Source organism: Rhinolophus sinicus, linkage group LG03, assembly GCF_036562045.2.
Source record: "Rhinolophus sinicus isolate RSC01 linkage group LG03, ASM3656204v1, whole genome shotgun sequence".
Lineage (NCBI taxonomy): Eukaryota > Metazoa > Chordata > Mammalia > Chiroptera > Rhinolophidae > Rhinolophus > Rhinolophus sinicus.
In genome coordinates, this window is record NC_133753.1 from 111,955,000 (window position 1) to 111,971,220 (window position 16,221).

The following is a 16,221-nucleotide window of genomic DNA, read 5'->3' on the forward strand; positions in this document are numbered from 1 at the left end:
CAGTTACCTCACCTGTGATCAGAAACCCCTACTCCATGCCTAACCAACAAAGGTACTTACCACAAAAATGTTAACTTCTCTGGCCTTTCTTACTATTTTAAATTCTTAAAATGTGTTCATTTTAAGGATGATTTCAAAGATTTCCTTCATCTGTAAATTTAAGAAATCTCCTCGTTATCAGCCTTGACAATTTTGTCTTTCCAAAACTTTTCCTTTCTCCACTAGTTAATTCTGAAACAAACGATACATTTAAGAGAGACTTTTCTGGGCCCTACTGTTTATCTAGTCTATTGAAAACAGTATAGTTGTCTTTCGGCAAACAAGAAAACCCCCAATAAATATTTCATTGCCTTTTGTCAAGTACTCCCTCCTGGGCTAAATCAAAACAAAAAACTACAGTCCTGGGATTAGAGGCTAATAGCAAATATAGCAACAAGAAACTTTCTTATTTTCCTAAAGAGGACACCTGGGTCAAGGGTAAATTGAAGTCAGCACTCAAGAGGTTTCCCTGCGGACATAGACCTTAACTTCTTGTTTATTATATCTCCAGTGTATCTTCTCTAAACATTCTGAGTTCTCTGACCTTGAAGTTAGCAATTCTGCTATATTCAATGTTATTATAGCTCCACTTGAAAGATGGTGTTTGAAGTTGTTCCATAAAAATTCTTGGTAGCCAGTAGCCACCTTAGACAAAAAAGGGAATAACAGTCCTTCTAGTATAATATTAATATGAATTAGCATTTAAAAAAATCACTATACACCCCTGGGAAATAAGTCGAGGTATTATTTATTTATGTTATATTTACATACTTACAAAGTTGGTTTTCTCCAACACATCATCCTGCATAATACCTTAAAAATGAACACCAGATTCTGGGAGTAAAAATCCAAGTTCAATAATTTACGCATAACCCAACAGCCTTCAGAACATAGAATATTATCCGTTTGGCTTCACAGAACAGAAATTCCTGTTAAGAATTTTATTTAGCCAAGAACATATTAATTTAGTTGACCCTGAGTATATCACTAATTTGCATAATTTTTTAATAGATGTACATAATACACGTTTATTTGTACTCTTACACTTTCTATCGTACTACCATTTTGTCTATATTCATTCATCTCGATTTTCTACCTCATTAATCCTTGAGAAAGAGGAACAAAGAATGGGAAGTAATGATAAGAGATCAGAAGAAAAAAGTACTAGTATTACCTAAAGCTTTCCAACTCCAGAAGTTTGAGGCACAGTTCTAGGTCCAAAGTTACCTGATAAACTTAAGAATCGGATCTTGAACTGAAGTTGATGTTAAATTGCTCTTCCTGCATTTTTTCCTTTTTTTTTTCCCCCACACTAAATTCAAATAAAGACATGTACAAGCTTATAAAATTCAATAAGTAGTTCCTGGAGCACTTCAGAAAGGGTGAAAAAAAAAAATCACAAACACGACCAAAACAACACAGTGATGAAGTACTGTGTAGGTTTGCCTAAGAAGCTTCAGGGAGAAAAAAACAAATAGCCCTCCATCCAACTCTCACTAAAAAATGCTACTGTAGGAGTTAGAAGGAAATGAGCAAGAAAAGAACAGGGGCTGTTGGACACTTGGTAAAGGGAACCCTGGCCTTCGACGGATGACTAGCATCTTATGCCACAATACCAACACTAGCAGATTGCCTGGCTAATGGTGCTGTGGGATGTGAGATAGAGTTCCTTTCCTTGCCCCTTGTACAACACCGAAATCTAAGGATGAGAAAACAAATAAGCAGTTGGGAAAGCTGAGTGTGTGGAGTCAGTCACCCTCTAAGGCCTTTCAAAGAGAAGTCTGGGCCAAATAAAGAATCAGAAATGGCCAGAACCAGATCATGTATTTCTCTTTTCCATCTGCCCTTCCTTAATCCACCTCCTCACCCACTCACACTGTTTCGAAGAGCAAAAGGTTTACCAAATTACCAGGTGCAGGAAAATCACCTGGCTTCAACCAGGACATAGAATAACTCTGCCACTGCTGTCTGAGGATTCTAGGAAAATAGCCATCTAATGGGATGTCAGTGTTTGTGATTCTATGAAAACCACTCAAAACACATAAAGTATTTGAGACTTGGTAAAATAAGAACAGAATTAAAACTTAAACTTTTTAGGATCTGTAAAATTTTTCTGTGACAGGAGAGAAAGTAGCAAAAATATTTTAAGTATGGGAATATTTTCCTTCATCCCTGTGATTAGTCACCCGGCCACGCCATGATAAAATGCTGTTAGAAAAGGGTAGCTTTTGAAAATAAAGGATAAATGCCAACAGTAGAGAAAGGTTTTTCTTATTCATGGAAGATAGAGAACACACAGATGAACCATTCTATAAACACCAATAAAGAGGGGAAGAAGTATTCTGTTCCTGTTATTCCACAATAACTGGTTACATCTCTCTTCTCTCTCATTACTTTTAATGACACAGAAGTCTGAATTTCACTGAACAATCATTATACAGTGCTTGGAAATTAACATATATCATAGCTGCAAAATTAATACTTACTCATCTCATCCCCAGGTAAAAAACAGCAAAAACCAAATAAGTACTTGAAATAATACAAGCAAACATTACGTGATGACAATATAGGATAAGAGCTTCAATCTTTATATAAGATTGTGCTAATTCTTTTATATCTGAAGAACTGCACAGAAGAGTAAATAAAAATTAAATTGCATTTATATAAGAAACTATCTTCAAAAAGTTACTTGAACTTGCATACATAGAGTTGAGAAATGTAAGACAATACTATTTAATTTTGATTTATTAACATATAAATCCCCAAACGGTAAAATATATTATTTGGAAAAAACAGAAGCTTTCACTAAATACCAACATAATGGACTAAGTAAACCAGATTGAATATAAAAATTTTCTTTGAAAACTTCCATAAAAAGTAAAGGCAGAATAGCACAAAGTTAGAAAAGCAGTGTTTAAGGCAAACTTAGTAAGAAGTAAACTTAAAATAGGAGGCATACAATCCCATAAACAACAAAGTAATTTCTTCTCAAAAATTTCTCTATTACAGTGGCAATATAGAGGAGTGGAAGCAGAAATAATGGCTGTTGTCAGTTTAATGAGAAATACTGAATAGCATTGTTTAAAAATGACCCAAATGCTTGATTTAAAATATGCTTGAATCATCTGCCACCTAATTGTCATAGAGCAATGAGAAAACAAAATGCATTACCTAGTGTTCAGAGCATAAATCTGTAAAAAGCCAAAACTTGTTTTTGAAAAAAGGAAAAAGTAGAATTATTCAGACTGTGTGTGTACATAACCAAAAAGAAAGCAATCAGTTCTGTTGTTTTGGCCCATGTTAAAAACGTGTACACACGTGCACAAGTGGGCGTCAGGCTAAACCGCTGAGCTCAGCGCTCAGCATCAGACCTGAGATCACATGCACACACAGGAACTTCAAAGACTGACAGGAAGAGATTAATCATGAATTAAAAGAAACAATGCTTTTAAAGAATATCCAATAAACATGTTCTTTAATTAACTGTATTCTTAAAAAACAAAATAATGTACACATCATTAAGTTAAATGTCTCAATACACAAATTTGCACCGCATGAATTTGGTATATCAAATTGTCCTATAAAAATATTTATATATTTTCTTTTTGGAGAACTGTGGTACATGAATTATAGTCATAAAAAGGATCTGTTTCTTTTCATCAGCTGGCATGACACCATGCCTTTCTAGAAAGAAAAGCTGCAGCCTACAGGAAAATTGTGGAAACTGCTGGATCACTGAAGCTCCCAGTTTAAGAAGGGACAATCTCTGCTTTCCCACCAGGCTCGAGATGAGGACGGCTCAGTCCCCTAGGTAAGTGTCCTCTCACATGGTCCTGGGTGGCAGGCGCTGTTTATACATGCCCGCTATTGCTCTGGCTGCACTGTATATCATCTGTCGACGTGACATGCCCGTGAAAGTCAAGTGCCAATCAGTCCGGCTGACATTTGCTAAATTCTTTTCCAGGACTTCGCCCACTGTCACCAAAAGGCCTGACCACCTCAGATTGTAGTCCTCGGGAGTTAGACTTTGAGCCTATGGAAAAATGAAACTGATATTATTTATCATTGGAAATACAGTGGTACCTCAGTTTTCGAATGTCTCCACTGACGAACATTTCGGTTTACGAACGCCATGAATTTTATGGATCTACGGTATCATTAGATAGTAAAATTCATACTAAACTTGCAGTTTTAGGGGTTGGTTTTAAAGGTCTGGAACAGATTTAAACCATTTTGCATTACTTTCTATGGGGAAACCGTGCCTCAGTTTTCAAACGTTTCAGAACTCAAACGGTCTTCCGGAATGGATTATGTCCGAAAACCGAGGTACCACTATAGCTGTAAGTGACATTTCAAACTTTCTCAAGTTACTTTTAATAGAGATTATGACAAACTCAGAAAAAAACACAGCTAATGCTGTCAACTGCTAATGGCTGTGTTTCTTTTACCTGATTGTATTTGGGGGATGGACAGTATATCTCACTGGGGAACATTTCCCTTATCTAGTGCTATATGACAGAGGCATGTAAATCTGCCCTTCAAGCTCTGTTAATTACACATGCTTTATGGGAATCAGTAAGACCCGCTGCCCACACAGTGTAGTACAGAAGCCAGAGTGCTGGTAGGGACACAATCTCTGTGCCATAGCCTTATGTGGAGCATAGATTGGGGCTTACGGCAAAAACCCGTGAGTGCCTCCCAGCAATGACTACTGGATGCTGGACTAGAGAATTTCCATTTGAGGGACATTTACTACCTTGCTATTGGACAGTATTAACTGAAACTACTTCTGTGACTGAAGGACATAAACTGATCTTAAAACTTTGAAACCCATCCTACCTACGGAGATGCTGAAGAAACACCTAACAGGGTTGGCAGCGCTCGCTCAGAAGAGTTCCGTAATAGTACGCAAATGGTTTACACAGGATCATGCTGCCTCAGAAAGCAAGGACAGATACAAGCAGGGAGTCTCTTTTTTCCTAGGACTACCTCTGGAGCCACCTGAAGAGCTGCTGGGCCGACTGCCACGTGGACAGTGCCCTATGAACAGCTCTCAACTGAACACCAAAGAGCTGCTTGGTTTACAGATGGCAGTTCCAAGGTGAACGGACAGCACGCCATTGGAAGGCCATCACTCTGACTGAAGGTGAAAACAAACCAGCTGGGTGGGTGGAAGTGCATGCTGTTTTCCCAGCAGTCATGGAAGAACTGGACAGTGGTAAAATCCCGTTTGGTTTTTACCATGCATGGGTAATGGCCAACGGCCTGGCCCTACGGTCAGGCAGGAGGGTAATGGGAGCCTGGCTTACTGAGGGGATGGTCCACAGGCTAAGGGAAAGGCATTTGCTAGACTAGTGGTGCAGCCTACAACCTAGCCCAGCACAGGGGCCAAACCAAATGTCCCTTCCAAAGGTGGAAAAGTATGGGTATAAACAGAGAGAAGGAAAAACAGTAGCTATGGGTAAAGGAATGAATAAATGGTTTATGTAATGAGGGAAACTGAATATTATGCTAACAACTCAAAAGGCTCAGTGCAAGAGATGATACTATCTCTTAGCTCAATTATAGGCAAACCTCATTTTATTGCGCTTCACTGTATTGTGCTTCAGGTATCTCTATCTATTTTTTTTTTTTTTTTTTTTTTTTACAAATTGAAGGTTCGTGGCCACCCTGTGCCAAGCAAGTCTATCAGCACCATTTTCCAACTGGCTTAGATGGTTAGCACTTTTTTTTTTTTTTAGCAATAAAGTAATTTTTAATTAAGCTATGTACGTTGTTTGCATACTTAAACTACAGTACTGTTTAAATATTACTTTTCTATGTACTGGGAAACCAAAAAATTCATGTGACTCGCTTTATTGAAATGCTCGCTTTACTGAGGTGGTCTGGACCGGCCCCGCCGTTATCTCTGAGGTGTGCCTGCACCAGAGGCCTGAAAGGCTGAAGCCAGCCATGTACTGCTGACACCACTGCTGCTTTTGGAACCTGAACAGATCAAATAGAAGCCAGACCACACACCTGCGTGGCCTCTCCCTGGGAGACACTTTCTCCTAAATGGCCTGGATAGCTATCAACGACTGAATGGGATTCTAGCACTGACCTTTATGATTCACTGTGAGATCTGTGTCTGAAGACCAGGATGTGGACAGTAATAGTGTGATTTATAATAATACACATTTGGTCTTCATCCCAGTTTCTGGCACAGAGCTCCTAAAACGTGGAATTTCCTAAGTGATAAGAGCTATGAAGGTGTCTTGTTATGTTAATGAGATGACTTTTGGAAAGCTTCATGAAGGTAATTAAGGTTGAATCATAGGAAACTGCCAATATTTGACTGCTTATGACTTCACAGACAGCAATTTCATACGGTTCAACCTAATTCTGTTTTTTAATTTTATTGGGTAACAGTGTGGTTTTTCCAGGACCCATTAGCTCCAAGTCAAATAGTTGTCCTCCAACCTAGTTGTGGAGGGCATAGCTCATCTAAGTCCAGTTGCCATTTTTAGTCTTTAGTTGCAGGGGGCGCAGCCCACCATCCCATGTGGGAATTTAATTGGCAACCTTGTTGTTAAGAGCACGCACACCTCTAACCAACTGAGCCATCCGGCCGCCTCTCTGGCAGCTCAGCGACAACGCAGCTCAAGTTGTCTTCAATCTAGTTGTGGAGGGTGCAGCTCACTGGCCCATGTGAGAATCGAACCGGCAACCTTGTTAAGAGCACGCGCTCTAACCAACTGAGCTAACCAGTTGCCCCTCAACCTAATTCTTATTCCTAAATCAACTGTGGCAATTTATACTTTCCTAGAACACCAACCATGTTGTCTAATTTTTCTAATTTATTGGTATAACAGTATGCACAATGTTTGCTTACAATCTTTAAATCACCTTCATATTGGAGTGAATTTAACGTTAACATCTATGAAAATGCTTTCTTGAACTTCTGAAAAGAAACTGTGGTATAAATAAAATTCAATACAATTTCAAAATTCTAAGCATCTAAATTGCAGATGCTTAGTCCCCATCTCAATTGTAAACCCCTGGGTAAGAGAGCCACAAGTTGCTTTCAGGGATTCTATGAACACATATGCCAAATTTGTATCTGAGTGCATCCATGTGTTTTCTTGGGACAGTACCCAGTAGCTTTATCAACTTCTCAAATGCCAAACTTTGAGACAGTTTTGAAATAATATTTGACAATATACGTAAGAACAAATGTGATGAAAATTTTACAAAATGGGGAACAGGGAAAAAAGTCAACAAAAATACTATTTAGGAGTACAAAGATCCCAATGTAAATACATATTATATCCATTTAGTTCAAGAAAGAATTAAAGGTAACATGTAAAAATATAAAAGGAATCAAAACCATTATACATTAATGCTTACAGTCTTCTGGAAACAATGTAGATAGGGAAATACGTGCCTTTCACTAAGGTTTCTAAACTTTTTAAAAAAAATAGGTTTCTACTTGTTACCAAAGATGAACAAACTAAGAGAGGAAGATTAAGACAAAGAAAAAGGAAATGAAGGTAACAGGAGAAATAAAATGTGGGATAAAGGGGAAACTAAATGAAAGGTGAACATAAAACCAACAGAAGAAGTAAACGTTTTTGATTTTAGGGTAAGGAAAACAATGATATAAAAAAATTGAGGAAAATAGTGATTAACCGTGTTATATGAAAAGGTTTACCTTTTCAAAGACAGTTAGTAAACAAAAGTAGGGAGGTATGAAACATGAAACAAATAGGAAACTGAAAAACAAAGGCTATTCCCAACAAAATATATAACCACATTTTTATTTTGAAGACAATATTGCAAGTTTCTCAGGAGCATAATGGAAAGAAAAAAAAAAGATAACTAACCTGTTGTACAAACTCCGAAGGCACTGGTGTGGCTTGTGTAAATGTTTCTAGATGAATGCCATGGACAGGATCTTCAACTATCAAACAACCAATGTCAAACCATCTGTAACAGAATATGAGTTACAAGTTGTTTATGTACTAAGTAAAAGTTATAGTGAATAGAAAAAAGTAAAATTAAGTACTATCATTCAAATAAAACATAAAAAGATTTCAAAAAGAAAATGTTTTTCTAATCAATTTTTAAGAGGGCAAGCCATAGAAACAATACATCGTGTTTCCCCCAAAAATAAGACCTAGCCTGACCATCAGCTCTAATGCGTCTTTTGGAGCAAAAATTAATATAAGACCGAGTCTTATTTTAATACAAGACCCGGTCTTATTAATTTTTGCTCCAAAAGACACATTAGAGCTGACTGTCCAACTAGGTCTTATTTTCGGGAAAACACAGTATAAAATTACCGTTGGCTTAAACGCAAAAGGTGAAAAAGAATGGGAAATAACAACGAAAAAAATAACTGAAAATTATTTATCATGGAAAGTTCCTTTTTTTGCTAAGATGAGGGTAGAAGAATGGGATGGGGTACTCACATGCAACAGATAACTTTACTCATTTGAGCACATGCAAATAGTTTGTCATGAGTCATATTTAAAATATCACTTGAGAAAATATGGGAAAATTTATATTACATTTCTATCATCCACATATAACAACTAGAAAAGTTATTAGAAAATTTAAAAATAAGGTAATTCATAGGCAAAAAGTCCTTTCCTCATTCTTGATAAACCCTTCTAATCACATTTTCTGAATTGTTCACAATGAATCAATCTTTGAAAACATCTTCATGAAATAAAAAAACTTACTATTTAAAGATACTTACAAATTATAAAGTGATACGTTTTAAAATCGACTTAAGTCAACTATAACCCCACCAGCATTTTATAGCTAACCAGAATCATAAAACTACCAGATGCTTTGAAATCCTGAATTTAAGTAACAGGATATAGCAAGAAAATGTTCAATGTCTATTTAAAAAATTATGTTGATCTAATAAAGTATAATGAAATGTAAAGTGGATTAGGAGACTTATTTAGATATTCAAAGAAGCAAGAACAAATAGAATGAACAAAAAAACACGTGTAAAAAGAGTAACATAAACACCCTTGCTGAGTATTAAAATGGCAGTTTGTAGTATTTGTATGTGTGGTATTCATATCTGTCAACTGTTTTAAATTAATATTAAATAATATTGTATATGGTATACTAATTGTTTGCTAAATTTTGTTTTGTATGATTTGTGTATAATGCAGATGATACAGAATACCTTTACTGTAGTGACTCAGCTGTTGGGTATGGACTTCCTGAAAAGCAGTTATACACGGTAGATGGAAAGAGACTTTTGTGATGCCAGTGAATACACTTTAGAAAACTTCAAGATCCCCTTCAACTCAATCTAAAAGTGCAGTATCTGTTATCCCCACAAAAATCTCTTCCATTTCTTTCACTACTAGTGCTGTTGGGTGAAGAAATTTTCAGTTCTCCTCCCGACTTTCAACTTCACCTCCCTCACCACTCCAGGAAGAGTGGTAATCTCCACTGATCACTTTCAAGGCCATCACTGAGGATCTCTCTCCCTTTCCTCCCTTCCCTCTCCAAGTGCTTGGTAAAATAAGATGGACTTGACCAATCCTATATGGAGGCCACTTAGACTTGAAAAAGGCTTAAGAAAAATTGTGGTTCCAAAATATTTAGACTTCAAGTAGCAGAAAAAAATTTCAAAATCGAATCTGGAGAACTGATATAGGTGTGTCAATTTGTATTTTACAAAGATAGACCATCTCCTATCACCAGTCAATTCACAAAAGAAAGGATATTTTTAACACACTTTAGCACATTTAACATACAACCCAAGATTTTAATATTTGACAGGTTAATCTCAGAATAAGGACAGTCCATGCTTACACAGACATTTTTTCCATGTGTGTTACCCAGCATGCTAATTTTTCTCATGTAGCATGAACTGATGCAGTTCATCACAGCTAGTTCTATACTGGCTCTACTCTTTGCTAGGGGCCAAACACATTTGGGATTTCTTCTTTGGGCTGACTTGCTCTTCCTGGATTGGTCTTTTCTTGCCTCCGTTATAAGCATTCTTTTCCTTGCATTTTCTTCCATGCCTTTATTTCCTGTAGGAACACCACAGGGAGAAGTAGCCAAAGAAGGAAATATCAAGTATTTTGGATCCTGGGTTTGCTGTCTGTTCTCATGTACTCCCTCTGTCCCCTTTGTATAACTTACTATCACAACCTTTTTGTCCTCTCTCCTCCTAATCCATACTAAAAACCATCAACAGACTTCCTAATACTATTTACTATTCCTAATCTTTCTAATATGCTACTCTTCTGCTCAAAGCAATTTGGTAGGAAAAAATACCACATCTAGGCATGACGGAGCAGTTTACAGCAGGCCAATGCTCCCCATGAAAAGCTGGATATCGTATAATTAAAGGTATCAAAGAGTGACAGACGCAAGGATGACAAATGGAGTAACATTCCAGATGGAGAGAACCGTTCAAAGGGGAGCTGAAGGTGTTCAACGCATACTGAGTGCAACCTAGCTTAATCTGTATACTACACCACCCCCTTCCACACACCCACAACTCTCTTTATTAGAGGAAAGGGTGACTCTTCTGAAGATCACCTGAGGACTCCATAGTTTCTTATAAACAATGTCTAACTTTCAAAGATTTCTAGGCATTCAGAGAGCAACAGATCATCCAACTAAAAGGAAAGGCCAAAGGAGACCCACATGTGACCCACATATTGGAATTTAGTTATTCTAAAATCCTGTCTACTAACTCATATATTCAAGAAAAGAGAGGTGAAAAAAAAAAAAGTCAAAATAGATGAAAAGATACAGATATACAACAGATAAATTGAATCTATTAAAAAGAAAAGAATTCAATGTATGGGTGAATAGCCGGCTGGACACAGCAGAAGGCAGGATTATTGAACCGAAGACTGGTGAACAGAAAATACTCAAACTGAAAAACAGAGAAAAAGCAGAGGGGCAGGGGAAGCAGTGACAATGTGAGAAATGTTCACCTTTTCACAGTACGTTGCAAGCATGTAATTAGAGTCCAAGAAAGAGAAAACAGGCTGTCTGTTGATGGTTTCTAGTATGGATTAAGAAGAGAGGATATAACGGCCTAATGAAGATATAATGGCCACAAATTTTCCAAAATTGATTAAAGACATCAATCTAATGAAAGACAGAATCAAGTGCAGTGAATCTACAAAAATAAATAAATACAAAAACATGTAAATCAACCTAGGCAAACCATAGTAAACTGTAAAAATAAAATCAGAGAAAAATCCTAAAAGCAGACAGAGAAAACAACACATTATCTTCACAGAAACAATATTGTGATAGACTACTGACTTCTTAATAGAAATGATGGAAGCCAGAAAACAATATATCTTTAAAGTGCTGCAAGAAAAGAACTGCCAACTTAAGACTTTTATATCCAGCAAACACATTCTTCAAAAAGAAAGGTGAAGTAAAAGCACTTTCAGACAGACAAAAGCTCAGAATTCATAGCTAATCAATCTTCCATTACAAAGTAGTATCAAAGGAAAATGATCCCAGACAGAAAAACAAAAAATGCTAGAAGGAATTCAGAGAAGAAACAAATGAATATTGAATGCACAGAGCACCACTAGTAATTTCTTAGGTGTTTAAAATATATGCAGAATAAAGAGACTTGACAACACTACTGCAAAAGGTGAAAAGGGTAAATGGTATTAAACGTGGTTCCCATATTCTCAAGCCATAATTTTTGTTATAATGTAATACATTAAAAAGGCACAATGTAATTGCTAAATTAACCATTAAATAACTAGTAAAAGGTTAATAGAGGGGTAGAGGGAAAAACAAATAATAATGATCATTGGATGGTTCCCTGGGACTTACATGAAAAATTCAAACTTCTCAACCTACCATTCAAAGCTCTTGACAATTTGTCCCCAAACCACTTCTTGATTTCCTATCTAAAATCGTTCAGTGAAGGTGATATAATCACTGACCTCAGATGACTTATCTTAATCATCTTCAAACTTTTCCTTCATTCAGAATGCCCTTCTTATTCTTTGCTACTTATCCAAATTCTACCCATTCTTCAAATCCAGTTCAAGTCCCAGTTATTCATGAATCTCATCTGACACTACCTCTACTGAAATTATATATGTAACATTTCCCATCAGCAAAAAATTATATACTTCCTTATACAATCATTTAAAACTGTACTATGTGTATACATTTTCACTTTTAACAACAAACCTATAATATACCCTCAAAGTTTTGTATACTATAGCTGCAAGTACTAGGCAGTGTCAGTCAATACTAAATAAACAACAAAACCACAATGTGATTACTAAAAAGGTAGATTTACACGATTGGGAAGTTATTTCTATAGAAATCAATTCAGCATGCTAAAAAAAATTCTCCCATAAAAAAGCCATCTATTAAAAGTACAATGCTCTCAAAACAATGATAAATTATATTGCCTGGAGTTTTTTCTTCCAAACTAAAGAGATGAGAGCTTAGCAGAACTCAAATCTGGTGACTGTCACCAGGCCCTCTTGTCCATACCTTCCATTAGTCTGAATAATGACGTAAATGACTGTGTTTGCTACTGGTAGTCAATTACATCCAAGCCAATATACCACTGTATCACCTTATACTTAAACTATGTTCTGATTATTAACAGATTATTATTCATTTTATAGTCAAAAGGGGTAGAAATGTGAGCTGAGCCACACAGGTCAAATACTTAGTTAAGTAATATAGATAAACCAGAACATACTTTTCTCTCTGGTTCTAAAACTGGATACATTTTTTGCTAGGTATTCACTGTGAGCTTCCTAGACCCAATTCTACTTTGCTCTTACGGGAAACTTCAAAAGCCTCTTACTGAACAGTTATATGCCAAGAAATTGTACAACCTAGAAGATATGCATAAATTCCTAGAAACATACAACCTGCCAAGAGTAAATAATAAAAGAAAATCTGAACAGACCTATTACTAATAAGGAGATTGAATCATTAATAAAAAAACCTCCCAACAAACAAAAGACTAGGGTCAGATAGCTACACTAGTGAATTACTCGTAAAACAAATATTTAAGGAAGAATTAATACCAATCCTTCTCAAACTCTCCCAAAACATAGAAAAGGAGGGAACACTTCCAAACTCATTTTACAAGGCCACCATTACCTCGATACCAAAACCAGACAAATACACCACAAAAGAAATACACAAACAAATATCCCTGATGAATACAGATGCAAAAATCCTCAACAAAATATCAGCAAACCGAATTCAACAATATTAAAAGGATGACACACCATGATCAAGTGCAATTTTTCCAGGGATGCAAGGATGTTTCAACACATGCAAATCAATGTACTACACCACATTAACAAAATGAAGGCTAAAAATCATATGATCATCTCTGTAGATACAGAAAAAGCAACTGACAAAATTCAGTATCCCTTTATGATTAAAAAAACTTTCAATAAAGTGGGTACAGAGGGAATATATCTCAACATAAAGGCCAAATATGACAAGCCACAGCTAAAATCATCTTCAATAGTGAAAAGCTAAAAGCTTTTCCTTTAAGATCAAGAAAAAGACAAGGATGACCACTCTGACCACTTTTATTCCACGTGGTATTGGAAATCCCAGCCAGAGCAATTAGGCAAGAAAAGGCATCTATGTCAGAAAGCAAGAAATAAAACTGTCACTATTTGCAGATACATGGTATTACATACCTTGTTTCTCCGAAAATAAGACCTAGCCGGACAATCAGCTCTAATGCGTTTTTTGGAGCAAAAGTTAATATAAGACCTGGTATCATATTATATTATATATTATATTATATTATAAGACCCGGTCTTATATTATAGTAAAATAAGACCAGGTCTTATATTAATTTTTGCTCCTGCTCCAAAAGACGCATTAGAGCTGATTGTCCGGCTACGTCTTATTTCCGGGAAACACGGTATAAAAAACCCCTAAAGATTCCATCAAAAAACTGTTAGATATAATAAATGAACACAGCAAAGTTGCAGGATACAAAACTAATATATAAAAATCTTTTGCATTTCTATACACCAATAAAAACATCCGAGAAAGAAAGTAAATCCCTATCAAAATTTCAATGGCATTTTTCACAGAAATAGAACAAATTATTGTAAAATTTGTATGGAACCACAAGATACTGAACAGCCAAAGCAATCTTGAGAAATAAAATCTGGAGGCATCATGCTCCCTGATTTCCAACAATATTACAAAGCTGTAATAATCAAAACAGTATGGTATTGGCATAAAAACAGACACATAGATCAATGCAACAGACTAGAGATCCCAGAAATAATCTCACATGTATTGTCAATTACTTTATGACAAAGGAGTCAAAATTTATATTCTGGGGGAAGGAGAATCTCTTCAATAAATGGTGCTGGAAAAACTGGAACTTTAAACCATACACAAAAATGAATTCAAAATGCATTAAGAACTTGAACAAAGACCTGAAATCATAAAACCTGCAGAAACTATAGGCGGTAACCTCCTTGACATTGGTCTTGACAATGATTTTTTGGATTTGGTAACAAACGCAAAAATAAACAAGTGGGACTACATCAAACTAAAAAGGTTCTGCACAGCAAAGGAAACCATCAACAAAATAAAAAGGCAACCTACTGAATGGGAGAAAATATTTGCAAACTATATATCTGATAAGGAGTTAATATCTAAAATATGTGAAGAACTCATAACAAAAAAACCCAAATATTCCAATTATTAAATAGACATATGTTCTAAATAGACAGTTTTCCAAACAAGATACACAGATTGCCAACAGGTACATGAAAAGATGCTCAACATCACTATTCATCAGGGACATGCAAATCAAAACCACAATGAGATATAACCTCACATCTGTTAGAATGGCAATTATCAAAAAGGCAAGAAATAACAAGTGTTAGCAAGAATATGGAGAAAAGGGAACTCGTGTACACTGATGAGAATGTAAATTGGTATAGCAGTATGGAAAACAGTATGGAAGTTCCTCAAAAAATTAAAAACAGAACTACCATATGATCCACCAAATTCCACTTCTGGATATTTATCCAAAGGAAATGAAAACACTAACTCAAAAAGATACCTGCACCCCCATGTTCATTGCAGCATTATTTACAATAGCTAAGACATGGAAGTAACGTTAAGTGTCCACTGATGGATGAAGGGATAAAGAAAATGTCACACACACACACACACAATTATTATTCACCCATGAAAAAGGAAATCTTGCTATTTATGGCAACATGCAGGGACCCTGAAGGCGTTACGCTAAGTGAAATAAGTCAGAGAAAGACAAATATCATATGATTTCCCTTATATAGGGAGTCTTAAAATGAACAAACAAACAAATAAAAAAAAACTCAAGAGATACAGAGAATAGACTGGTTGGCTGGGGACATGGGTGAAGGGGGTCAAAAGGTACAGACTTCCAGTTATAAAATAAGTCACGGAGAAGTAATATACAGCATGGTGACTATAGTTAATATTGTGCTAAGAAAGATCTTGAGAAAGATCTAGATTAATGAGAAAATTCTCATTACAAGAAAAAAAAATGTATGTTAAAAAAAAAAATAGCTTACTTGTCAGGTAGCAACTCTGCAATAAAGTTTTCTACTGACACAGCAATCTGTTTTTCATGGATCACTCCAGTTCGACGCAAGGTATCTATCCGTTCCTGGGCACCCTGAATAACAACAGTGTAGGTTAGAAACCATTTCAAATTATTCAGTATTAAATATACTAATTTATGATTACACAAGCAATACATGCATACATTTACACACAAACACATATATACTCACTGTAAACACTGAAATATAGAAGACAAAAAGTCTAATTGTGTTCCTCTCAGTATAGTATTAACTTTTGGAGTGTACCTTCCAAATTATTCCAATGTGCATTAGTGTTATGGTTGCTACTGTGAAATGGATTATTTTTATATTCTATGTTCTAATTGGTTATTAGGAATATAAGGAAACTATGTGTTTTTTTATTGTTGATCTGGCAAGAGGTCCTCTTACTGAATAAAACTCAGTAGTCAGTCCCAATAGTTTTTTAGTTGTCTCTAATTTTCTAAGTATGTAATCATATCAATGGTAAATATGTTTTTTCTCTTTCTTCTGATTCCTTTTAAATAGAACCTTAAAAATATGAACCAAAATGAGCGTTTTAAACTGGAAA

At 35.7% G+C, this 16,221-nt stretch overlaps 1 protein-coding gene across 2 annotated transcripts in view; it reads right to left on the reverse strand.

Annotated features, from left to right (window-relative positions):
- Positions 1–771: 771 nt before the first annotated feature.
- The window catches only part of PRRC1 (proline rich coiled-coil 1), a 33,181-nt gene continuing 17,731 nt past the window's right edge, over positions 772–16,221 (reverse strand). The window contains exons 7-10 of one of the 2 annotated variants that reach the window (XM_019732400.2): positions 15,621–15,724; positions 7,902–8,004; positions 3,901–4,072; positions 1,775–2,032 (exon numbers count right to left, since the gene is read on the reverse strand). In XM_019732400.2, coding sequence (XP_019587959.1) covers positions 1,911–2,032; positions 3,901–4,072; positions 7,902–8,004; positions 15,621–15,724 — 501 coding nt within the window. In that variant the 3' untranslated portion in view covers positions 1,775–1,910. Of the gene's footprint in view, positions 4,073–7,901; positions 8,005–15,620; positions 15,725–16,221 lie in introns of both variants that reach the window. The other variant, XM_019732398.2, reaches the window with a different exon arrangement.